The following is a 25,634-nucleotide window of genomic DNA, read 5'->3' as shown; positions in this document are numbered from 1 at the left end:
CTCCATCTCCACAATCTTTAGAAATATCTATGCTCATCTAATTCTGACTTCTTGAGCATTCCCGATTTTAATTGCTACACTGCTGGTGTCCATGCCTTTAGTTGTTGAGGCTCTATACTCTGGAATTCCACCTCTAACCTTCTTCATCTCTCTTACCTCTCTTTCCTCCTTTAAGTTACTCCTTAGAACCTACCTTTTCACCAAGCTTTTGGTCATCTGCCCTAATATCTCCTTAAGTGGCTCAGTGGCAAAATTTGCTTTATAATGCTCCTGTGAAGTGCCTCGGGACATTTTATTACGTTAAAGAAGCTACATAAATACAAGTTGTTGTTGTTGTTTAATTACTTTCTTTTCCCCCCAGTGTGCCATTACATATTCTCAACACAATAAATAACTACAACATATTTCCATATAGATCCTCAACAACCCTTAAAAAAAAAACAAGAATCCAGCAAAGTGCTCCAAATAAAATTCCTAGCAGCCAACCCTGCCTAAGTTATTCAATTCATTGAATATTTATTGCACTCCTACTAAGAAATCCCTATTGCACTAGTACACTCTGTTGTACTCGACACTCAAAGAGAAGATGAGTTTATTTAAAAGTAAGTTTACATTTCTGATTTGATATTGGAAATGTATAAAAGCACCCCCTATACAGTGAGGCACCGAACAAGACTTTGACTATTTTTTAGTTCTGACATAAGTTAAATCCATTTCAGGTTTTCACAAAAAGAAAATGTAAACCATTCCCCATACAATTATGTTCTTCCTTTCCAACCCACCTATTACTAGCAAATGCATTTGTGATTGCCCAGAATCTGATAGCCCAGTGTCAAAACACAACCACAGGGGCTTTCAAACCAAACAGTACTACAGTCATAAAATCAAAATAAAATCAAGTCAGAATAGTGTAAAAGGATTAACGGACTGTCCATGTAGTCAGGGGTACTGATCAGGTGATATTGTGGGGTAGAGTTATGTTCATAAGCTTGAAGGTGGGTGTTTGCACAGTAGATCAAGAATGAAGATGTAGCAGTGACATTTGAGACTGTGCAGTATCCCTTTCTCTACAAGATACAGCAGCTCATTAGATTCAGGCTTTTACACATATAGACCAGCATTCATATTCCCCCAGATTGATCATGCATTTTGCCAATTTAAACAAAGGCAGTGCCATATGCAGCCAACAGTAGGGAACCTAAATTACTTTTCATTTGGACTGCAGGGTTTGATTTACTTTGATTTAAATCAAAACAGTTTGAATTCAGACTGAATCCAGCACAGTGGGGTGGCCTTTTTTAATTTGGTCTCATCCCAAGGTGATTATATTTATACTGTATTTAAAAAAACAGTCCATTGAAAACAAGGACACATTTTCACAATGCAAACAAATATTTTCACAAAGGTACCAGATAACTTAGGTTTAGAAAAATTGAGCCTGTTTCCTGCATTTTATTTTTGATGTTTTATTTTGTCATGGCCACGTGAAAATGTGTACTTAAAATTTGTATTCAAAAAAGTTTCTGTCTATAAGTTGTCCAGGTGAGTCCATTGAATAACTACAACCTTGCAGCAATCATAGAATAGTACAGCAGAAGGAGGTCATTCAGCCCATTAAGTCCAAGTTGGCTCTTTGGGACAGCAATATTTAGTCCCACTATTCTGTCCTTTAATCGTTTTCTTCAAGTATTTATCCAATTCCCTCTTGAAGGTTACTATGGGATCTGTATCTATCACCCTATTAGGCAGTGCATTTCAAGTTTTAAGCACTCGTTGCATAACAGCGTTCTTAGAATCACAAAATCATAGAATTGTTGCAGCACAGAAGGAGGCCATTTGGCCTGTCATGTCTGTGCTCGCTTTCTGAAGAAGCGATTCATCTACTGTCACTCCCTGCTTTCCTCCAGTAGCCCCGAACATTCTTCTTTTTCAGATAATATTCCAATTTCCTATTGAAAGCCATGACTAAACCTGCCTCCACCACTCTCTCAGGCAGTGCACTCCAGATCCAGTCACTGTGTGAAAAAGATTTCCCTCATATGAGGAACGTTTGAGGACTTTGGGTCTATACTCGATGGAGTTTAGAAGGATGAGGGGGGATCCGATTGAAACTTACAGAATACTGAAAGGCCTGGATAGAGTGGACGTAGGGAAGACGTTCCTATTAGTAGGAGAGACTAGGACCCGAGGGCACAGTCTCAGAGTAAAGGGAAGACCTTTTAGAACAGAGATGAGGAGAAACTTCTTTAGTCAGAGAGTGGTGACTCTATGGAATTCATTGTCACAGAAGGCTGTGGAGGCCAGGTCATTGTGTGTATTTAAGACCGAGATAGATAGGTTCTTGATTGGTAAGGGGATCAAAGGTTACGGGGAGAAGGCGGGAGAATGGGGTTGAGAAACTTATCAGCCATGATTGAATGGTGGAGCAGACTCGATGGGCCAAATGGCCTAATTTCTGCCCCTATGTCTTATGGTCTTATGTCGCCATTGCTTCTTTTGCCTATTACCTTAAATCTATGCCCTCTGGTTTTGATCCTTCCACCTGCATTTGTACTCTATGCCCCTACTGATAAAGCCTGTATCAACCTGTCCTGCCATCTTCAATGATTTATGCAAATGTGGACCAAGGTGCTCCTGCACCCCCTTTAGAGTTGTACCCTTTATTTTATATTGCCTCTGTGTTCTTTCTACCAAAATGAATCACTTCATTTTGCCACTTGTCTGCCCATCCCACCAACCTAGATCCTTTTGAAGCTCCACAAAATCCTCCTCACAGTTCACAATGCTTCCAAGTATTGTACCATTCACAAGTTTTGAAATTGTGTCCTGTACTCAAGGTTTAGATCATTTATATATATCAGGAAGAGCAGGGGTCCTAGCACCAATCCCCATGGAACTCCACTATAAACCTTTCCCCAGTCCATAAAGCATTCATTAGCCACTACATTCGGTTTCCTATCATTCAGCTATTTTTGTACCCATGTTGCTACTGCCCCTTTTATTCCACAAGCTCTAACTTTTCTCAAGTCTGTTGTGTGGCACTTATTAATTGCCTTTTAGAAGTCCATGTACACCACATCAACAGCATTACCCTCATCAACACTCTGTTCCCTCATCAAAAAACTCAAGCAAATTAATTAAATACAATTTTCCCTTGACAAATCCATGCTGGCTTTCCTTAATTAACCTGCATTTGCCCAAGTAACTATTAGCTTCATCCTGAATTATCATTTTTAGTAGCTTCCTCACTAAACTTGACTGTAGTTGCTGGGCTCTTCTTTACACCCTTTTTGGAACAAGGATGTAGCATTTACAATTCTCCAGCCCTCTAGCACCAACCCTGAGTCTAAAGAAGATTGGCAAATTATGGCCTGCGCCTCCGCGCTTTCCACACGCACTTCCCTCAGTATCCTTGGATACATTTCAACCGCTTCTGTTGATTTATCAACTTTTAAGTGCAGATAGCCTATCCAATACCACATCCTTATCAAATTTAAACTCTTCCAGTGACTGAATTACCTATTCTTTCACTATGGCCTGGGTAGCATCATCTTCTTTGGTAAAGTATTCATTCAATCTTTCAGCCAGGCCCCCCGCCTCCATGTGTAATTTGTCTTTTTGGTCTCTAATCAACCCCATTCCTCCTTTCACTGCCATTTTACTAACTGCATGCCTATAGAAGACTTTTGCATTCCCTTTTATGTTAGCTTACAGTCTCTTTCTTTGCTTCACTTATTTGCTCTTTCCAATTCCCCTCTGAACTTTCTATATTCAGCCTGGTTCTCAATTGTATTATCCACCTAACATCTATCAGAAGCACACTTACTCTTCTTCATTTTAATCTCAATCCCTTTTGTCAACCAGGGAGCTCTGGATTTGTTTGCTCTACTTTTCCCCTCTTTAGGAATAAACATTGACTGTGCCCAAACTATTTCTTCTTTAAAGACTTTTAAAAATTCTTTCACAGGATGTGGGCATTGCTGGCTAGGCTTGCATTTTTATTGCCCATCCCTAATTAGGAGCCCATTGTTCAGTTACAGTTTTGTCCGTCAACCTTTTATTCCAATTTATCAGAGTCAGATCCATTCTTACACCATTGAAGTTGGCTTTCCCCCAATTAATTATTCTTACTCTTAATCGTTACTTGTCCTTTTCCATAACCAACCTAAACCTTACGATACACTGTCCCCTAAATGTTCCCCTACTAACAATTGATCCACTTGGCCACCTCTTTTCAAAGAACCGGGTCTAGCAATGCCTCTTTTCTCGCTGGACTGGAACTAACTGGCTGGATTTTCAGAGTTATGGAGACTCCAGGATCTTTAAAAATGGCTGCCAGGATCCAGATCCAGAAGTCCTGCTCCTATTTCCAACAGATCCCATTTTTGCCAGGGAAAGGGGGAGAAGGCCTGATTCACACGAGGTAAGCCCAAACTAGGCAAGGCCATTTGAACTCAAAACTGAGTTCAAACAAACCCCATTTTCACCTGCAGCAAGGGCCTTAACCCCTAGTGTGGGAGTTACGAATTTTTAGAATAGTCGTAAATGCTTTTGAAAGGTGAGTATGGTCTGCAAAACTGTCAAGCTCGGAAGTTATTTAAATCTCCAGCCCTTTGTTTCTTTAGAAAATAGGCTGCCTGTGTCAGAGTGTGTTGAAAAAAATCTGTTCTAGCAGTTGCAATAACTGTTTGTTGATATTACGCCAAGGGCTATCATTATGTCATTATTAATGCTTGGCTGCATTCCACAACCTATCATTATTTCAGCAGGGGATCCTAAGTATACATTTTGATTGATAGTTCAGAGGTTATTAAAGAGTTAGCTATCTTTGATGTGGGATTATGGATACAAGTCTGTTTATGTGCGATAAAGAATAAGTACTTGAGGGGATTTAAATGCTTTTAATGGGCTTTCATGAATGGGATTTTGTTTTAATATAGTAAAGACTGTAATGTATATTTAGAACTTTATTTTATTTCATCTCAACATGGCTCCTGAGGTTGGTCCTTGGTGGGTAGCAGCATAGAGGGTGTAATGGCAAAGGGTGGTGGATGGCAGGGGTCGTGAGTTGGTATTAAGTTGGCATGGGGTAGCTGGGGGAGATGGTGGTGTAGTAGCAGTGTCAATAGATTCATAATCCAGGTGGTCAGGTTAATGCTCTGGGGTTCAAATTCCATCACAGCAGCTGGTGGAATTTAAATCCAAGTAATAAAATTCTGGAATTGAAAGGTAGCATCAGTGATGGTGACCATGGCAACTATCATCGATTGTTGTTAAAACCCATCTCATTCACTAATGTCCTTTAGGAAAGGAAATCTGCTATCCTTATCTGGTCTGGACTACATGGGACTCCAGATCCACAGCAATGTGGTTGACTTTTAACTAGCCTCTGAAATGGCCTACCAAGCCACTAAGTTCAAGGTCAATTAGGGATGGGCAACAAATACTGGCCTTGTCAGCAATGCTCACATCCCACGAGAGAATAAAGGAGGCTCATGTTTGTATTGTGCTTCTCTGAAAATAAAAACTTATAAAAGCATGTGAATATTTGCTACAGTTCTGTTGAACATATGGATTCAGGAGGAGTAGGCCACACTCGGCCCTTCCAGCCTGCTCCGCCATTCAATAAGATCATGGCTGATCTGAATGTAACTTCAACCCCACATTCCTGTCTACCCCCGATTGCCTTTTACCCCCTTGTTAATCAAGAATCTAACATGGGGATTGCGTCAATCTATGCCTCAAAACTATTCAAAGACACTCTTCCTCGAAAGGCAGCAGTAGCAGAGTTCCAAAGACACTCAACCCTCAGAGAAAAAGTTTCTCCTCATCTCTGTCCTAAATGGGCAACCCCTTATTTTTAAACAGTGGCCCCTAGTACTAAATTTTCCTACGAGGAAACATCCTGCCCATATTGACCCTGTTAGGGCCCCCCAAGGTCTTATATGTTTCAATTAAGTTGCCTCTTACTCTTATCTTTCACCTCATGTCTTTCTGGAACAGAACAGGTTTATCTTTTCAGGCCTATTTCTGAAAGGGGATTGTAAACTCATTAACTTCTTAATCAGTGAATTAATTAAGGCCAGATTCAATAGCAAGGACCTTTAAAGAGTCTATAATTTCTGACATTGTGCAGTTCAATGAGATAGGCGCAAGTTAATCTGACAACTTTTGAAAGAAATGACTGACAACATTAGCCTCATAATATTTTAGACTTTGACTGCTCTAACTGTTGTTACTAAACTGCAGTTCACAGATGTGAGCGAGATCACCTGCTGCTGTTTCAGCGTGAGGGATAGCACTTATTCCAGTTCTAATAGGTCTCCTGTGGCATTGCCTGCAAAGAGAGCTAGATTATAAGTCAGGCAAAGATTCCAGTACGTGAATTGAACAGGTTGCGCCTAAACCCATTGGAGTTTAGAAGAATGAGAGGCGATCTTCTTGAAACATAGAAGATCCTGAGAGGACTTGATAGGGTAGATAGCGGATACTCGTAGGGAAGACGAGGACCAGGGGACACAGTTTAAGAATAAGAGGTTTCCCATTTAAGACTGAGATGAGGAGAGCCTTTTTCTCTCAGAGGGTCGTTACTATGTGGGATTCTCTTACCCAGGGGGCAGTGGAGGCTGGGTCATTGAATCTATTCAAGGCTGAGTTAAACTGATGTTTCATAGACAAGGGAGCCAAGGGTTATGGGGGCAGACAGGAAAATGTAATTGAGACCACAACCAGATCAGCCATGATCTTATTGAATGGCAGAGCGGGCTCTAAGGGCCGAATGGCTTACTCCTGCTTCTAAGTCCTGAGTAAAATGCAAAACAAAAGCTGGTAAAAGGCCTAGATTCGGGTTATGAGGACCAATCAAAAATATTATAAAAGCCATGGCGGCCTTATTTCCTATTATGTCAATATTAACGATACTTAAAAGGTTGGTAGTGAGGGGGAAAGGGAATTACAAGGGGAGGTAGTAGAAAACTGAGTGCTTCCAAATATTTTCTCTTTTTGTTTTAAACGGGATGTGACTGGTTTCTTATTTGTGCATTTAGGGGATTTTTTGAATGATAGTGAAACCATGTGTGTGCGTCTTTTGATTATGTGCTATTCAGTGAAAGTAAAAGATGAGCCAAATCACGCATATCTTGACTTAAAGATGCATTAGAGTTATTTGTTTTCTTATCATACCAGATGCAAATTTTAATTATGTAGGCACAGAATTGAAAATAACACCTTATGAAATAATGCTGCTTTCCATTATTTCTGTAGCATTGCATAATCCCCACTTAAGTGATTCCAAATCTATTTATGAATCCCTTCATGGATTTGTTCCAGAAACCTCCTCCAGGTGTACATCCCAATTTTACCCTGTTCTCATCTAGAATTGGATTACTGTGCATTTTCTCTCCTACCTTCCCATTAGCGTGAGCATTTATTTTATCTTAGCACTTTGGAATTCTCTTCAATATCTCTACCTTGCTACATCTTGTTGCATCTGAGACTAATACCTGGCTCATGGCTCATGTTAATAATTTAGAAATAATTTTTAATTCTAGGGAAATACATGGAAAATGGGATAAATGCAACTAAAGCAGCCTAAATGCAACTAAATGCAGTCTATTACACTTAAAAAGGTTGGGGACATGCTGATTTAAGGGGTTTACAGCTAAGGTAAGAGCCATAAAACAGCAGGCGGGCTTACTTAGCTGGAGATGCAATGTCAATGCTTGCAAAGAGGCACAGTCCAGAGAGATATTTTGTTATGGAAGTTACAGCTAAATTACTTTAAAAGGATTCAGTCAACCCTAAAAGACTGCATCGTCATGCAGATGGGCAGAACTTAAGAAGGTTTTCCAGTTTCAATTCATCTGAGTGTTCTGCAGCAGATCAAAAGACTAAACTGAAAGGTTGCTGCTGTTTGTCGGCTCCAGGAAATTAGGGTTCGACGAAGCTCCAGAAGCCACTGGAGCTGCTGTTGGTCGCAGTTTGGACTGCAGTTCGCAGCTCACAGAGAAGCCTTGGGAGCTGTCTTTCAGCACCAGGCAGCTAGGGCCCAGAGAAGTCCTGGTGAGCTGAGGTGGTGGTGGAAGGTCACTGGTTATGTGCTAGAGAGGGTGAGGACTCAGAAGCAGCCCTAGGTGCTATTTACAGCTCAGTGCAGCCAGGAGACTGGAGTTTGGCGAAACCCAAGGGCAGTGCCAGTTTAGTGAAGCTAGCAGTCTGAGAAAGAGTTGGAAGTGTGCCAGTAATTAGAGGGGGAGTGCAGCTTTATAAATTCTGTGGAACACAGACTCAGGAGAAGAGACTGAACCATCAGGAGGTGAGCAGTCATTGAGGTAGGCCAAGTTGGAGCGGCTTTCAAGGGAACTCAGAGGCTAGATCTTCCAAAGTGAAGGGCTGAAAGCCTCGTGAAGGAGACAGAGTTTTATCGAGATCGTGTGACTCACAATGGTCACTGACATCTGGGTGAGTTGCTGAGAAATCTGTGGGATCTGTCTTGGTCGTATCTGCCATTTAGTGTGCAGTGTGGTGTATTTGACCACAGTTTGCCTGTTAATTCATATTTCTCTTATGTTAATTCCGAATGTTAGTGTATAGGATAGATATTCTAAGTGGTTTTACTTTTGACTTTGTAAAGTTTATTTTGTTTAAAACCATGGAATCTTGAGGCTCTATTCTCCTAGTGGGAACTGGGATTTAAAACTTTGGGCGACACTATCCGGCCCTGCCCGCCACCGGGATCAATGGACTTTTGGCTGGCCCGCTGCATCCCCCATGGCGGGTCGGGAAAATACCAGCTTTTGTATACTTTAAACAAAAAGGTACTGGTTCCTACCGGATCGAAACACATTCTCAAAGCCCCTCTCTGCCGTATCTTCAGTCACAATTGTGAACTCTTTTTCCCATTTTCTGCTGTGTTCAGTGCCTCTCTATATGAAGCCCTTTCGGAATATTTGCCACATATAAGCTGCAGTATAGTTGCAACTTGTGGAAAATTACCAAGATGTTGTTCCCAGAACAAAATCATAATATTACATCTGCCAATTATTTGTTTCAGTCAAACCTGCAGTAACTTACACTCCAGCTTATCTTCAGCTCGTCCTCGCTCCAACAGTGACAAATAACAGACAATATCCTTTAGATAGACCACTTGTGGCACCTGTGACTGTAGCATGTGAGATGGTGTCTTCAAAGGGCTATGACTCTTCCGAAGTGCTAAACTCATCTTCTTGTCTAAGCATTTTGTACCTGTGAAACATAAGAAATTAATTAATATTAATTGTATGAAATGCTGTGAGACAGTCACTCACGGATTGAGGAAAGAATGGGTTAGACATGCTGGACAGTCTCTTCTTTTGATTGTTAACTTATATTTATTAAATGTGCATTTAGCCATGTAAGTAATTTCTATGATACTTGCCTTGCCTATAGAGAATCATTTTTAAAAATACTATTTGTGTTTGTATATGTAGAGCAGTGGCAAGCTGGAATGGAATCCTGTTAGGTAAAAGAGATGATACAAATCACAGATGCATATCCCTTAGTCCAGCAACATTGTGCTTTAAACACCAGGGAAGTCGAAGTCATGGGTGCATTATAGCCAAACTAGGAGACTGGATTTCATTGATACATATACAACAAGTGAAAAGCCCAATATAGTGATCAGATCATCAAATATTAACTGCAGTTTACACAGATATAATGGCAGATGACATTATAAGTTTGGTGATAAGGTTAGACTCCTCCCTTCAATGATGATCATCAAAAATATTTCTTATTTGGGGTACTTTTTGAAGGAACAAGGCTTCATACTGCCTGTGTACCTCAATGCCCTAGGCTCTTTGTTGGATCAACACATTGAGTTTGAACAACTTTCTGCTGAACATGTATAGAGCGGGTCTTCAGCAGGGTTAAGGAGCTGATGGAATGCATGAAACGCACAAATCAATATTTTTATGGTCTAGTCACTGGTGTTTATAATAATAAAATGTAGTAGGCCATATAACCATGGTAGCAGAATGATTGGAAGAGTCTGAGAAAAGCTAAGTGTGTTTTGTTGTCTCCACATTGTTATACTCATGTCACTTTTGTATATTTTTCACATACCCTTATTTATTAGGAGTATGCAAGTAAGGTACAGACCAAAGACAGAATTAATATAAGTTGTCAGTGAACCACTGTATGCTGTACACGTACTGGATTTTGGAGTGTGATGTATCAGCACACATGCTGGACTGTTGAGTATCTGAGTTCTCATGCTGAATAGTAAACTCAATAAAGACCCATTTAGTCATACTGGAATCGAGAAGTGTAATGCATCAAAGATGACAATTGGTGCCTGTGTACTCTGGTGTTTAAAATAATGAAACAAATTAGAAGAAGAAAGAAGTCCAACACCTTGCTGAGTATAAATTGGTTGTTGTGTTTGTCAGAATAAGAACAGTGACTGCATTTTGAAATGCAACACTTTTTGGGTGTCCCGAAGCTATTAAAGGCACTCTCAAAATGTTGGTTCTTTCTTTATGCAAACTCCTTTGGTTTTGCAGTAAAACAGCATGCCAATTACCATTTTCTTAAATCATATATTGTGCTGAATGCAAGTAAAATACAAAATATTTCCTCTGGATCACACTTTAAGAAAATTCCATTCAACATGTTCTTGCCCCCAAAGCTACAGAATTTTCAAGCACTCTTTAGTATTCCAGACACATGTTGAATAAGCTGCCTTTCCTCAGTTCCATGGCAGCTTGCCGACAGGGCTCATTGTTATCTTTGGTCCAGTTTTAGTCATTTTGTTTTATTTAATCTTTTGCAGCTTTGAAATAAATTTGGTTCAGACAGTATCACAGAATTCTCTACTGGTGTTGATGGTTACTGAAGAACTGAAACAGGCCATGATTTCCTTAGCTAAACATGACTGTTACTAATTGACAATAAATATGTACTGTTCAGCCAACTGGAATGTTTTATTCTTTTACAGCTGTAACCAGCAGATCAAAAGGATGTTTTCATTCAAATGCACTACAAACACTTCACATTTTTGACAGTTATTTTTTTCTGGTAAATATATATTTTTAGCATCCAGCCAATATTTCTTCAGCATGCTGAAGAATTGCATCCAGAGAGTTGCTTGTCCTTTGTCATAATCCTGTTGGCTGCATGACAGAATGCCAAAGAATATTTTTGTGATGAAGGGTCACCAACATTGCCTGGCTATTTTTAAATTTTCCCCATGTAGATCATGGCATCTGTATGTTCGGAGTAACTAATCAAAATAATACTCTTTTCTAACTTAGCACTGCAGTAGGACATAATACATTTTAGGGCTGCTCTGTTCATCAGGGACTTGTAAATTAAACGAGAAGCAAAAGGGGAGGACTGCATTAGAAAGTAAAAACTTAGTTGAAATTTGAAAAAAACAAGCTGTTAATTGTTGAATTATGCAACATAATTCATAGGATCTGAAACTACGGCTCTGTGAATGGTTCAAGCAGATGTTACAAGAACCTTCCAAAGTTCAACACATCTGACAATGCAACACCTCCTCAGCACTGCAGTGAGCTGTCAACAAGTGAATTATGGGAAGACTGAGAGACAGCCCTTAATTTTGCTGAATTGAATGCTTATGCCCAGTTTGCTATGTAAATAACATTTGCAGCTTTTTGAGGAATTAATTTTAATCAGAAATTAATATCTTTCAAAAAGGCTCAAGACTTGTACTTTCAGTCATAATCCTATTAACTGGCTGCATAACTTTGCAGAGTAAAGAAAAAAAACTGGGTATTTCTTAATAACTGCTGATAATTTTTCAGGAACAAAGTGGTAAATCTTTCCAATCTTTAAATGTTAGAGTCAGTGCAGAGAATAGTCACAAGGTTGATCCTAAGTGTCGATGGGCTGAGTCATGAGGGCAAATTGGAGGGGCTCGGGCTTCTCAGCCTGGAAAGGAGGCACCTGAGAGGTGATATTATAAAAGTATATATTATAGTAATAGGAGTTTGAAAAAAAAAAATCTAATGTGATTTTTGTTTGAGATAGGAATTGCACATGGGCAAACAGATTCATTAAAACTATGGGAGTGGGACAAGGACACACTTGTTCAAATTAATAAAATGCAATGAGATGTTGCCAGCAATTGGGAAAACTGTAGGGTATTTCTAGCTGAAGGAATTATGATGAAATTATAATGGATCAAATGGCCTTCCTCATATCACAGCATCATCTGTATAGGTTACAAAAACGCATTATAGACAGAGAAGGCAAGGGTGAAAAACTACAATCAAATCATTCTTGTTTATCTCCAGCATATAGCTGTGACTAACAATTCACTGAAAGTACTCAGAGTGCTGATTTGTTCAAAGTGCTATCCTTCATGTGGATGTCTAATGGCCATTTGAACCAAGGACAAGGTCTAAATTTAAGATCCAATCGCACTATTGATAATGACCATGGAATTCTCAGATGTACTGGCTAACATTTTTCTTGCATGGTCATTCATATCTGCTGCGAAATCTTTGCAGTATGCATAACATTATTTGTATAATGACAGAAACTGCACTTCCAAGGTAATTCATTGTAACTGAAGTGACTTGAAGAATTGCTGAGAAATGTGGTAAGGTGCTAAACATATGCAAGCTCATCCTTCTGCAACTGTCACAACATGAGATTACATTATTCCAGATTTTACTGGAGTGAGGCATCTCATGGCATGCAGCACGAGTTTGGCTTCCCCCCACCCCGCCATCCGCACAGTTCAGATCTAATTATTTTTGTGCTGGATGTGAGAGTTGATAACAGCACAGAGGTTAATGGAGCCTCTGGGACCTTGGCGGATGATGAAATCGGCAGTCTATCTCCTTAGGCAATGACATTTAAGTCTGTGGGTCTATAGCACTGTGGGTGTTCCTGCATCACATGGACTGCAGTGGTTCAAGAAAGCAGCTCACTACCACCTTCTCGAGGGCAATTAGGGATGGGGAATAAAAGTGCTGGCCTAGCCAGCAATGCCCACATCCCATGAAAGAATAAAAATTTAAAATAGAGAAATAAATCAAGCAAATGACAAAGAAGAAAATACGTTCAAATGCAATCAAATGCAGAAATAAACTGAGTATGAAAAATTGAATTAAGAGAAAAAACACATACTAAAGGAAAAATAAGACATTTTAAAAGCTCTAGGGATAATTTACAACCTGCAAGAATGAGATACCACAGTTTGAATTATTCCCTTTTTGGACCTCCAAGGTTGAGTGCCTGGCCATACATCACTCCAGAGTCCTTATACGATTAACCCGCAGCCCTAACTTTCTGCTGGACTTTTAAATTGTACTTACACACAAATCCAGCAATTTCGTGCATTTTGGTGAGATTGCTGATGAGCTATTTTTTGAGGCAAATAGTGGAGCAGCACCAATCATCCAGCAATTCGTGGCGATTCATAGCTCATGCCATACCTCTTGTTCACCACAAACTCTGGCATTTGATACATTAATAATGGCAGGGGCCAAAATTTGTCATTATTTTTACAACATTTCTGATCAATAATCAGCAGAAACATTTCTGCTATTAGCTCTTTAAAGGAAATTCTTCCCAAGTTTTGAATTTAGCATCAAAAATGCCTTAAGCACAACAGAATTTACAAAGCAATTTCAAATTTTTACCTGTGATGAAAACAGTTTGCCCTTAACAAGTGTATTCTATTATGCAAATGTAACATGAATCACCATTTACCCCCTGTCAAAGTCACCAACTCTCTCTCCCAAAGCAAAATACTACATATGCTGCAAATCTGAAATGAGAACAGAAAATGCTGGAAAAACTCAGCAGGTCTGGCAGCATCTGTGAAGACAGAAACAGAGTTAACGTTTCAGGTTGGGACTGAGCATTCCCAACATTTTCTGTTTTTATAACTCATTCTCCCATATGGTCCCACAAGTGCTGCACCCTTTGCCTCACACGAGGTAATTCTTCATATGTGAGTCTAGTTCATTCAGATCCACTTTAACTTAAGTTATAGGCAAGTTGCTGGAAGAGATTATTAGTGGTCTGTTCATAATCAATAAAGAGAAAGGTGCATTAAGTAGTCACAGTATGGGTCCTGGAAAAGGAGTTGCTATCTCACCAACCTGGGGTTGGAAAAGTAGGTGGATGATGGAAGACCAGCTGATACTGAATATCTATAGCCTATGGGGAAAGAGCAGATGAGTGGAACTAATTAGATAGCTCTTTCAAAGAAACTCTTTCGAGTTATCAACAGTCACAGATTGCAACTCTTTCGAGTACAATCACAGTTCTTGGTTTCCGGGAGTGGGACATGAACCCACAACCCTCTGATTCAAAGGCGAGGGTGCTATGAACTGAGCCACAGCTGACACCAGCACAGACACAATGAACCAATTAGCCTCCTTCGGTCTTGTTTAATTCTATGATCTAGATTTTCAAAAACCTTCAATAAAGGGCTAGACAAAAGACAGCATATTATGGGATTGTAGGGTAGATGACAAAGGTAGCTGTATGAATTACACCCTATTGAATCCCCCCACCAAAGTTGAATTCTATGTCCAAAGTGGAAAATGGGAGTGTGTCTGAAAGATACCTTTCAATATAGACAGGTGCAGTCTCATGCACTTGAGGGGGGGTCAGTTCAAAATAACCATGGCCAGTAATATATGTCATACAAGGTTGCACCATCTTACCTTATTACAAGGCTGCACCTCAAAGCTGTTGAGCAGCGAAAGTACTTATGGATTATAGTCCACAAAACATTAAAATTCTACTAACCAGAGAAAGCTAATAGGATGCCTGGGCATATGTTAAATATAAGACTAGAAATATAATCCTTTCCATATACAAACATTGGTCTGGCTGCATCAGGATTACTATGCTCAGTTTTGTTGCCCTCACATAGTGGAGGATATCAAAGCTCCAGGAAAGGTTCAAAAGAGGACCCCACTTGACTGATACTTAGTTCAAGGTCCCTTAGTTAGGACAGGCTTAGAGAGCTGGACTTTTAATTCTGGAAGAAGGTATTGTTCAAGGAAATATGATTGAGGTCTTTAGAATAACAGAGATTAGATTCTATCCCAATAGGTAGGTTATTTGAGTTAGATTCACAGACCCACACAACTATCATTAATAACTAAAACCAAAGCAAAGTACTGCACTTGCTGGAAATCTGAAATAAAAACAGAACCTGGTGTAAACCACTCAGCAGATCAAGCAACATGCTATTGGTTCTGATTAAAGGTCATCAGCCTGAAACATTCATTCTGTTGCTCTCTCCACAGATGCTGCCTGCCCTGCTGAGCCTTTCCTGCATTTTGTTTCATAGCAATAGTAACTGCCCCTTTTTAAGCAAAAGTTGTTATCAAACCTGATATTTTTGAAAATCGGGATATACATTCTGTTGGGCTTCAATCATCAATACAAGTTATGAAAGCATCAGGTAGAGTAGATACTAAATGGGACAAGTTGACAACATTGGAAAGAGCATAGGTTCACTAAAAACATTCAAAAGGAATCTTGACGAGCTTCGTTTTTTGTCACCGTCAGCCATGGCTCAATTGGTAGTACCTCCTGCCTCTAAGTCACAAGATTCCAGGTTCAAATTCCACTCCAGGGCTCGAGTACAAAATTTAAGGCTGACACAGCGCAGTACTGATGGAGTGCTGCATTGTTGGAGATGTTGTCTTTCAGATGAGGCATCAACAAGAGGTCCCCCCCACCCCATCTGCCTGCTTGGGTAGATATAGAAGATCCCACAGCACTATTTTGAAGAGCAGGGGAATTATCCCCAGTGTCCTGGCCAATACTTAACCCTCAATCAATACCACAAAAGAAAAACAGATTATCACACTGCTATTTGTGGGAGTTTGCTGCACACATATTAGTTAGCACGATTTTACAACAGTGACTCCATTTCAAAAAGTATTTCATCGGCTGTAAAGCGCTTTGAGACATCTGGTGCTCATGAAGTGTGCTACATAAATGCGAGTCTTTCTTTTTCAGATGATAGATAGTTAACAGGGACAAATGATGCCATTAATTATGGTTGCTCAGAGCTTGCTTAATTGCTTTCATAGAGATTTTTTCCCTAAATTGCTCTTAAGGCTTTTTTCTCTTTTTTTGCCTTTCACAGGAGATTAGGTGACTGCAGGTAAGACAGTAGGATAGTGCTTATGGCGTTTGTAAGTTACATCAAAATGGGATGGCAGGGGCTGATGAACCGGCTTGTCTTTTCCTTTTTCATTTGGATGCAAGAAAGCCTAGGCATAGTCCTAGGTTTTCCAGGTCCTCTTTGGTGAATCTGGGCTGGAGGGCCTTCACTGTACATCCCACTGTTTTCACTGATGGAATGCTGGATTCAATGGTTGCCTAGTAGGTTACTAAACCTGGAGTTTCTAATATTGGTAGTGGATGTACCAGGGCTAAGAAAGAGAATCTATTTTTTTTTTAAAAGATGATTTCCTTCAGGCACCTTGGTGGTTGCCATCTTTTTCACACTGCAGTAGGCTCAAAGCGTCCCACATCAACTCACATTTCCAGGTGGACACCACACCTGCCATGTAAATTATCCTAAAGCTGGAAAATTGTCCAGAGTCAGGTTGGCTGTACGTGGTGAGCAGAAGACTCAGCTCATCAACAACGGCTGCCAATCAGTAAATCTAGGCCATGGTCTCCAGCTTACAGAAAACACTGCTTTGAGGAACATGGTTTGCTGGTATCACATGTGGAGCAGGTTGCTTGTCCACCATGTGTGCAGAAATGCACAATGATCTATAAATAATGAGAAAGGGAGAAAAACAGGAGGAGAAAAAATGAAAAGGTAACACAAGTCATCAAGAAAACTAAGTTGATTACTCATTCATTCTTTCCTCTCAGAATGCAAGCTCTAAGGGGATTGCCATTATTTCATATGTGCAACTCCTATCATTCAGTGAGGTAAATGTGTTCTACATTGATGATACTTGTCAGTTAAGAAACTGCTAATTTGAGGATTTAAAAAAAAACTCCTTCCTTTCTATAATTCAATTACTGACCAACAGCTGCCACTATAGGTTTAGCCAAGTGCTGCACAGTATAGTTGAATGTTAAGTTGAAAAAATATTTTGTTTTTATGCATACACCACACTAAAATGGAAAGCTGATCAGCTAATCAGATTAAAAAATAAATAAATTTAAAGCAGCCCAAATCATAGCCTATGACATGGAAAGCAAGTTAAAACTAACTTATTGTTTGCATTAAAATTAGTGGTAATCTATAATGCATACAGCAGAAATGAACGATATCCATGTATAAGCTCAATTATGCAATAAAGCTATCAGAGGTGTAGGTTTACTTGCATAATGAAATAATTTAAGCATTTAAATAACATAAGCTTAATGCAAACATATTGATGTAAAAAACGTCCGTACAGTACATTAGAAATGGATAAACATAACTAAATACAAAGAAGCATTGCTTTATTTGCAGTCTGCATCACTCACCAAACAGTTTAAAAAGTCCCTTTTCCTCCCAACTGTTGGATTACAATCGTAAGATTTCCCCACTTGCCAGCCTGATGAATCTGTTAATCAGTGGACTACACATTAGTCTCTTTCTCAGTGCCAATCTATCTACTCTTTTTAACTGGATTAGTCTCCTCCTGTGTCAAGCAGTGCCATGAGTTAGTGATGTCCTGTATCCTCTCTTCAGCCCTACTTCTCCCAATTGTTCAGTTACAACCTCTCTCTCTGTTCTTGTTAACTCCAGAGTCTTCCTGTGGAGTTAGCTTTGCTGCTAGGAGCTAAAGCACCACAGGGTGACTCCACTTTACAACTGACTAACTGTTGACATGAGAGGTTTAACAAGTATTACAGGTACAGTCATTAAGCTGATCTACCAACCCTCTTTTTGGAGTGAGTTCCATTATTTTCACATTTGAAATTATCTAAGTATTTTATTTAATTCATGAGTTGCAGTTGATACTGATGAGGCATGTTCTGACAATGCAAAGCTTCTCCAAGAATTGAACAGCCATATTTTATAGTTCAGTCACTTTTTCAGCATTTGTAGCCATTTCTGTGGGTGGTATCTTACAGGCAGCTCCTGTCAGAATGGCAACACCACTTTCAGGTCAAGAACACATTTTTCTAATGGACAGCCTTTGCCAAGGCTCTTATCCAGATTAACGACATGAGCACCCTGACTCTGGGCTCCTGGAGCTTTTAGGGAGGCCAGCAGGATGATATGTCCATTCTGTCAAAGGAAGGATTTCCAATTCAAGAGGCCATAGTGTGAGTTACAAGGGTTCGCCAGCACTTGGATTTTTGAGGCTGCAGGAACCACAGGAATTGAGACAAGATCTGGGAAGACTGTGCCCCGAAGGCATTCACCTGGAGGCCCTGCCGTGAGATCTGAGGGACTGCAGTGAGGTGAGTGCTCCCAATGATGTGCGGAAGAGGACAAGCTCTTCAACTAAGCAGACATGGATGGAAGTGGATAAGAAAGTTTGCAGCAGAAGTGTGTTCCCTCTGACCTGGAGGCAGTGCACAAGTAAGATCCAGGACCTCAGGCACGACAGGTGAGCGGCATAACATTTTCAGGTGCCAAGCCCCACATCATATTCGCTCAACATTCTTCAGCACGGCACTCATCAGGCCAACACACCTTAGAGCTCCATTCAATCCTCTCTCTGCAGACACCTCACCATTTCCATCCAAACAGCCAACACCCTCACTCACCATCTGCCTAATGCCCTCCTTACACCCATGCTGCACAGAGACCTTCCATAAATGGTGTCCTTCCCTCGTCTACATGCAAGCCAATACAACCACTCACACCTCTGCTTTCTCTCCTTGCAGAAAGAGAACACAAAACTTGGAGGCAGAGAGCGGGGGGTCAGGGATGTGAGGGTCCTCCACTGATGCCTTTTTGGCCACTGGCAGTAAGTGCCCATCTGGTCCACTAGGGAGTCTTATTCCAGTGAAATGCCATGCTGGGTCTTGGTGTCCATTCCATCTGCCCTGTGGAAGAGCATTCTGCTGAAGGGTGGTAGCTGGTGGCGTTACTAGTGTTGCTGGAGCTGTTGGCGGTGCTCTGGTTCTGCTCTTGAACCTTAATAGAGGTGCAAGGTAGAGCTGCATAAGCTACTTCATACCATGTTGAAGACTGGCAGTAGGGAAGGGCAGCTGAAGGTGAATGAAATGTTAGACAGGTGAAATGCTTTCTAAGAAGTTGTCAACCTGTCGAGCAGTGATAGCACTCTCACGGAGAAGCAGTGCTTCAAACAGCAGCCTCTCACTAGCCATGGCTGGGTCTCTTCAATGTAACTGATCAAAGCCTTCCCAGCCCGTTGGTTTCAATGGCAAAGCTCTTACCGCTTTGCACTTGGTGACCCTGGCCCTGACATGGCATGCAACCTGTTGCACGATTGGAAAAAGGAATTATGATTAAAAAGGTTCTCAATTGCCCTTTTAATTGGATCATTTGCTTTTCAGCCAGACCCAAGGGGCTCACTGCTGGACTCTGAACCCACTCTGAGGAAAGTCAGAACAGGACAGGATGATATCAAGATTGCCACCTGATGTCAATTTTGGGGGCTTTACCACCCCAATTGCACTGGACCCCACCTCCATTTGGCTGGGAAAATTCTGTCTTGCATTTTTAATTGGGTGAACAGACCCGAGGGAAATAGCATCAGGAACAAATAAGCAATCCGACTGGCCAATTTTGTGGTAAAGCAAACTAACAGATTTACTTATTCAGTTTCTTTTTGCTGGTTACTCATTCTTCACATGTACATTTAGCCATTGCTGATCTGCTCAAAATTAGTCAATTAGTAAACTGGGTCAAACAGAGGTGGTTATTTAATTCAATCACAGTTTAGCCCTCTCCCAAAAGAAAGAGGTTGGCGAGGGGGTTTGGGGGTATGATGCTTCCGTGACCATACTTTTAAGTACGATGCATTTAAAAAGTGTAACATTACATATGGGACAGATGCAAGACTTAATTGCGCCAATTTGTATTCAGCATTATGGATCCTTATCCAGCGGTAATAATATATTATTAATCACCTTTAGCTTTCATATAATTTACCAAAAGAAACAACTGCTAGAATGGAGAGAGACAGGTTTCATAAGCAGGGCCCCAGGGACTAACTTTGCAACAGAGCTCTAAACCTTGGCCACAGTGCTATCTTACCATATTCTGTTGATATTAAATAACTCTTATTCAGGTGTATTATTTTCACAATACACGCACAAAGCAACTTTAAATAGCAATTATTCCTGTCCTCGCTTATCGTCACAAATCTCAGCAGACTAAAAATGAAACAGTTTTAGTTTACACTATTTCTAAACAGGCAGCTAATATCTTATAGGAACTTAGGAAAAAGGAGCAGGATGAGGCCATTTGGCTCTTGAGCCTGCTCTGCCATTCAACTAGATCATGGCTGATTTTCTACCTCAATGCCATTTTCCTGCACTATGCCCATATCCCTTGATATCTTTAATACCTAGAAATCTATCTATCTATCTCTGCTTTGAACATACTCAATTGCCCGTAACTTCCAAGCTCCAAGGCAATGCATCTGCGGGGCGGTACCTCAAAAGATGTGCTGGGGATTACCCCAAAGATGCGCTGATTTAAATTGCAAACTTTGGGTGGTTCCGACTGTCATACAACAATAGTTACCCATAAACAGTTAGGAGAATTAGTTAGAAGAAGCTTCTGGATAACTGATACCCCACAGGGCTCCCCGACTAGCCCCCCCCACCTGACCACTTAATCCAGCCCCCACTACACACCCCCCGACCCCCCATGCCCCCATGGGACCCCCTGACTGCACAGCACCCCCCACCTCCACGGGCTGCCTGAACCACCCCAGCACCCCAAACTCTGCCCACTTACCTTACAAGCCTACCATCTCGCTAGCTTGAAGTGGCTGGACTTTTAAACTTGCCTGATTTACATCTCAAGTGCTGTAAAAAGGCGGTGTGGCCTCCTCACGCCCGACTCTACAACCCTCAATAGAAGACCTCAGGAGCGCGCTGCGCTGCACAGTTTTCACACAGCCTGAGTTGGAAGGTCGGGCGAGATAGGATCAAAAGGATTTTGAGGCAAGAAACTAGGAGTAGAGTGGCAATCTGACTTTGATTGCCACTCCATGGAATTTCAAGCCCAATGACTGAATCTTCACAGCCCTCTGAGGTAGAGAATTCCAAAGCTACACCACCCTCTGAGTGAAAACATTCCTCCTCATCTCAGTCTAAAATGGCCTACCCCTTATTCTGAGACTGTGTCCCCCGGTTCCACACCTGCCCAGCCAGTGGACACATCCTACCTGCATCTACCCTGTCGAGCTCTATAAGAATTTTGTATGCCTCAATGAGATCGCCTCTCATTCTTTTAAAGTATAGAGAATATGGGCCCAGTCTCCTCAATCTCTCCTCATAGGACAATCCCAACATCCCATGCAGGGAGCAGTCTGGTGAACCTTCGTTGCACTCCCTCCATGACAAGCATATCCTTCCTTAGGTAAGGAGACCAAAACAGTACACAATACTCCAGGTGCAGTCTCACCAAGGTTCTATACAATTATGATGAGACTTCTTCACTCCTGTATTCAAATCCTCTTGCAATAAAGGCCAACATTCAATTTGCTTTCCTAATTGCTTGCTGCACTTGCATGTTAGCTTTCAGTGGCTTGTGAACAAGGACATCAACACTTTCCAACCTCTCACCATTTAAGAAATGTTCTTGTCCACTCACTTAGCCTGTCTAAATCCCCTTCAAACCTCTTCCTCACAATGCGCATTCCCACCTAGTTTTGTATCATCAAACTTGGAAATAGTCATTTGGTAGTACAGAACTTGAATATTGCTGAAAAAAGAAAAATATCTAAGCTTTTCATCTTTTACTCATCAGGACACTCAAGAATACCAAAAAAAGGGGAAAACAACAATTTATACAGTATGATTGGCTGGCAAGTGGGGCTGCCATGGAGAGGTACATATATTAATACAAAGGGCCCTGTTTTTTGCAACAGAAAGAACATGTACACATTGCGCCTGTTTAAGCTAAACAAAATAAGTGACAGCCATTCACTGACCATTTCTCAGGGCAATGCCTTGAACAATCAGGGTCAAGCTATCTGGTTTAAATTCCAAATAATGCTTGGCAGTTAACTGTCAGTCACTATCGCTGGTGCATTCTTCATGGCAACTTGCCAACTAATTAGCACTCTCTTCACATACAGTATAAATTGTTGTTTTCCCCTTACATTGGTATTCTTACAAAGTGTCCTGATGAGTGCAAGACGAAAAGCTGAGGCATGTCTTTTTTTTCAGCAAAACGTAGAAATATTACATTTGGTCCCCACATCCAAATCATTGATATAAATTATGAACAGCTGGGACACAAGCACTGAATCTTGAGGTACCCCACTAGTCACAGCCTGCCCACCTACTCTGTTTTCTGTCCGTTAACCAATTCTCAGTCTATGCCAGTATATTATCCCTTATCCCATGTGCTCTAATTTTTCTTACTAACCTCTTGTGTGGGACCTTATCAAAAGCCTTCTGAAAATGCAAATACACCACACTCATCGATTCCCCCTTATCTATTCTGCTAGTTACATCCTCAAAAACTCCAACAGGTTTGTCAAACATGATTTCCCTTTCATAACTCCATGTTAACACTGACCAATCTTACTATTATCTTCTAAATGTCCAGTTATCACATCCTTTATAATAGATTCTAGTATTTTCCCTACTGCTGAAGGTTTATTGAGTAATTACTAATGCTGTCTGGATCAAGAAAGAAAATGATAATGATTGGAACATGTCACAGCTGAAAACTGAATCTAGCTCCCCCCCGCCACCCCCTTCTATCAATAACACAAAGCCTCACTACGAGTACAATAGTCAGAGTAAAGTGCATGTAATGTTTGCTTTTTGCACATGATCATTTCATAAAAGACCAACTGTTGCACAACTCTGTAAACACCTGTCTTTCTATTTAGCTCCTACTTCACTGCCCACAAACGGCTTTGTGCTAAAATGAGTGCATCGATTAATAAACAGCATAAACGAGACAGATGAATGCACTATGCAGCATTAACATTTAATTCCACCTCCAAGCATAGACCATTGTCTGGGGAAGAATTAGCCTGTTGTCAAAAAAGTATGACAATGGAACGATCTAGAGGCAAATTAAATTTTAAAATTTATCAGCCACAGCTTCCCACAAAATGAGAGCAGGCCACTTCAATAAAGTACTTGATCAAAGTAACTGAACTGTGTCATTTCCTCACACATGGATAATGTTTGCACCATCCCATGAGAAAATAGCATGGCAAAAGTAGTAATTAAAAAGGAGGGCAACAATGTAGTAAGTGAAGATCTTAAACTGGCATAAGGAGCAATCATGCCTGATGGGGTGAGGAAATTGAATTCAGTTAAAATGAAGTCTTCGCTGTTTATCTGGTTCAACTGTATATATTTCTTCGCTTCTCTTCTAAGCTCTTACATGAAGTTCTGAGACTCTTTCAGGGGTAATATCCTCTACTGCTTGCAACAAAGGAAAGTTGAGGATAATTTTTTTGAAATGGTTTAATATAAAAGGGCTCCCTGAATCTAATAATCACTCGTTGAGTTGCTAGTTTAAAATAAATGATTATATGACTCATTATTTAATACAATTTTAAAGATAGATTATTCAATTCAATGAACATCACTTACTTTCATTTTTTAGCATTTGTATTAAACACTCCCACTTTGTGTAGCACTCTCTTAGTTGTCCTGATTTAAATATCTGGAGATGCTCCAGTGCTTGTGCCCATGACCCAGACACATGAAAATGAGCAAGAGTCGTATGATGTGAAATTCCAATTTCGTCTCAACAGATCTGATTCACATTTCAGCCAACAGATGTCATCTATTGCTAACCCCACCCTGTGCCAACTTGTAACACTCATCAGCACCTAACACTTCTCTTGTTATTCTCTAATCTTCAAGATAGGTGGCTTGAAAAGATGCTTCCATTTCTTGAAAACTATTTTTAAACCATTAGCTTGGTTATTAAAACATTTGTGAAGAGGAAGAATTTATAAATAAGAGAAATGGCATACAGACCTCATCTTTAAAATGGAATACCACTGACAGGCCATGAAGACATTCTCTCGCATTTCTCCATCCCCAATGGGTAACAGTATCTCAATGATAATGTTATAACTCAGTAGATGTATTGACAGTGGTAACATTGTCACACTAAGCCCAATTAAAGGTTTAAGAGCAAAACAATGCGGATGCTGGAAATCTAAAATAAAAACAGAAAAAGCTGGAAAAACTTAGCAGGTCTAACAGCATCTGTGGAGAGAAAGACACAGTTAGCGTTTCAAGTCCATATAAGAGTCATATGGACTCGAAACATTAACTCTGTCTTTCTCTCCACAGATGCTGTTAGGCCTGCTGAGTTTTTCCAGCTTTTTCCAATTAAAGGTTCGGTCTTTGTTGCCAGTAATATTTGCCCAGCCACTTCCATATAAATCAGAACAGCCCCTGCAGTCTCCCTCTCCTCCCAAACTTCAAACATCGCATACAGCTTCCTCTCCTTCTGGCTCTAGGGCTTTTGCTATTGCTCTCACAGCCTCATCTAACAAGTCCCCGTTGCTGTGGTACCCTGTAGAAGTTGTGCAACACTGGTTCTGCAGTACTATGATACAAGTTGGTATGAATTGCTTTGTCGCACTGTATCCGGTGCAAAAATAAACTTTTCCAAACACTGAAAAAGCTGTGCCACAGAACTTCCCTGTTTTTGAGTAGTGACCTGTCTACTTTCTACTTTAACACTCCTGTGATTTAGTTCAAGTGCAGATGTTCAGACCTCTTGGTAAATTAAACATAGAATCAAAAGCTGCATAAGACTGTAGTAATGGTAACTGTGATAGCACAACTCAGTCATGTTATGGTTATATTAAAAATGGCTCATCGTGAATATTTATCTAATAACAGTGGCATTGCAATGGTGTGAAACTCACTTCCAGCTTAATGTCATTTTCGCAGCTAATAAGGGAAATTGATTGTGCACACAGTGTCAAATCTCAATTATTTTTTGTTACACCCATCTTATTGAAAAATTTGCTTGAGTAATCTGATGCAAGAGAAGCAGTCCAGCTTCAATCAGATTAGGTGTTTCGATTAGATATTGTGCTACTATTTCTCATCTCCCTTCCTCCCTCCCTCAATTTGTTCCCCATCTCTTCTTAAAGCATAAGCTATGCTGTGATAACCTGGGCACTGGCAATCCTCTGGCACCTTGCCCAAAAGGCTATTCTTGAAGTGTGATCCTAAACACCAGACTATTTGATTATGGCAGGTATTGCAACTTAGCCTAAAGCTTTTCCTTACTCAATGTCTGCCCAATATATTCCAGCAAGAACAATTGGATAGCAACCAACAGGGATGGTGATATCAGTTATACTGCTACAAGTGCTGCCCCAACCTAACCAGCACAGGCTGGGAATTAAACCTGGGGCATTCTGGCCTATGTGGTTTATTACTCGGGGTAGTTCTTTACCCACTGTGCTTTTGGAGGTCCAGACGTTACTGTTTGTCTCGAGAACAACCTTACTAATTCCCAGTTTGATCTTGGTACTGGA

General features: G+C 40.5%; 1 protein-coding gene across 9 annotated transcripts in view; it reads right to left on the bottom strand.

Moving 5' to 3' along the window:
* LOC144686492 (diacylglycerol kinase beta-like) overlaps window positions 1–25,634 on the bottom strand; it is a 691,325-nt gene that overhangs the window by 393,189 nt on the left and 272,502 nt on the right. For all 9 annotated transcript variants that reach the window (XM_078551766.1, XM_078551771.1, XM_078551773.1 and 6 more), the window contains one exon: window positions 9,073–9,243. In XM_078551766.1, coding sequence (XP_078407892.1) covers window positions 9,073–9,243 — 171 coding nt within the window. The remainder of the gene's footprint in view (window positions 1–9,072; window positions 9,244–25,634) is intronic.

Source organism: Cetorhinus maximus, chromosome 11, assembly GCF_964194155.1.
Source record: "Cetorhinus maximus chromosome 11, sCetMax3.hap1.1, whole genome shotgun sequence".
NCBI classification, from domain to species: domain Eukaryota; kingdom Metazoa; phylum Chordata; class Chondrichthyes; order Lamniformes; family Cetorhinidae; genus Cetorhinus; species Cetorhinus maximus.
This window is presented reverse-complemented; position numbering and strand designations above follow the sequence as displayed.